Genomic DNA, 1157 nt, shown 5'->3' with positions numbered 1-1157 from the left:
ATATGTAACGTCAGCTAGTCTATTTTGTTTCAATATAGATAAGGGGAAGCTTCAGTCAATCATACTAGATGCTGCCAAATTATTTTAAATAATTGAAGAAAATTGATTTAGATTGCCACACTGATAATATAACAACAAGCGAGCATAGGTTTGAGCATTTGTTTGTGAGCTATAGCGTAACTATTCATGCCTACAGAAGGTGCCTTCGTCCATTGATTATGATTGATGGAACTTTCATGATGGGTAGATACAAGTCTGTCATCCTAACTGTTATTTCTGTTGATGGAGATAGCCATTGCTTTCCAATTGCAATTGTTGTAGTCCCAAAAGAGAACAATGAACATTGGGATTGGTTTCTTCAGAAACTCAGAGATGTTGTAGTTGGTCTTACAGATAAGTTTGTTCAATTATCAGATAGGCATGCAAGCATTATCCAGTCCATGCCAAAAATCCTTCCAAATGTGTACCATTGCTTTTGTGTACAACATATCTCTAACAATGTTAGCAAAGAAAACACCAAAGGGAGGGTAAAGGTTGCAGTAGAAACTTATGATAAAGCTGACTTTGTGAGAATCATGTGTTGCATTTGGTGTAGCGATAGCAAAGGTTATGGAAAAATAATAAATATTCCTAAGAAACAGTGGTCATTTGCTTATGCTGAAATGAGGTATGGAATTTTTTATACAAATCATATCGAGAGCTGGAATAAGATGATTCTGCCGAAGCGAGCTATGCCAATTACATCTCTGCTAAATGGTATTCGAATGAACATTATGAGGCAATTTTATGACTATCGGGTTATGGCTTCAAAGCTGAAGACAAAGTTGACGAAATCAGCTGAGGATGTAATAATTTCCTCTCGTTATGTTAGTTAGTCGTTCACTACAATAAGGGCTAGTGAGTACGTGTCCTTGGTTACTAGCGAAGTGCACATGGTTACTAGCGTAGGGCGTAAGGATACAGTTGACCTACTAAATAAATGTTGAACCTGTGGTTTCTTCCAACATGTTGGTATTCCTTGCAGCCATGTGATGAAGGCCATTGACGATGGTCGGTTCTGTGTGTATGATTTCTGCCTGCCGTGCTACTCAAAGGAATCAATGATGGATACCTAACGAGAGAACTTGACACCTTTGAAGGGTAAAGAACAGTGGCAT

General features: G+C 38.0%; 1 protein-coding gene across 1 annotated transcript; it reads left to right on the top strand.

Moving 5' to 3' along the window:
* Window positions 1–239: 239 nt before the first annotated feature.
* On the top strand, window positions 240–875 carry LOC147504922 (uncharacterized). The gene has a single exon (XM_086605408.1). The coding sequence runs from the start codon at window positions 240–242 to the stop codon at window positions 873–875; it is 636 nt and encodes a 211-aa protein (XP_086461534.1).
* The last annotated feature ends 282 nt before the right edge of the window (window positions 876–1157 follow it).

Source organism: Coptis chinensis, chromosome 4, assembly GCF_015680905.1.
Source record: "Coptis chinensis isolate HL-2020 chromosome 4, ASM1568090v1, whole genome shotgun sequence".
NCBI classification, from domain to species: domain Eukaryota; kingdom Viridiplantae; phylum Streptophyta; class Magnoliopsida; order Ranunculales; family Ranunculaceae; genus Coptis; species Coptis chinensis.
Note: the sequence above shows the minus strand (reverse complement) of the source record. Positions and strands in the feature narration are given on the sequence as shown.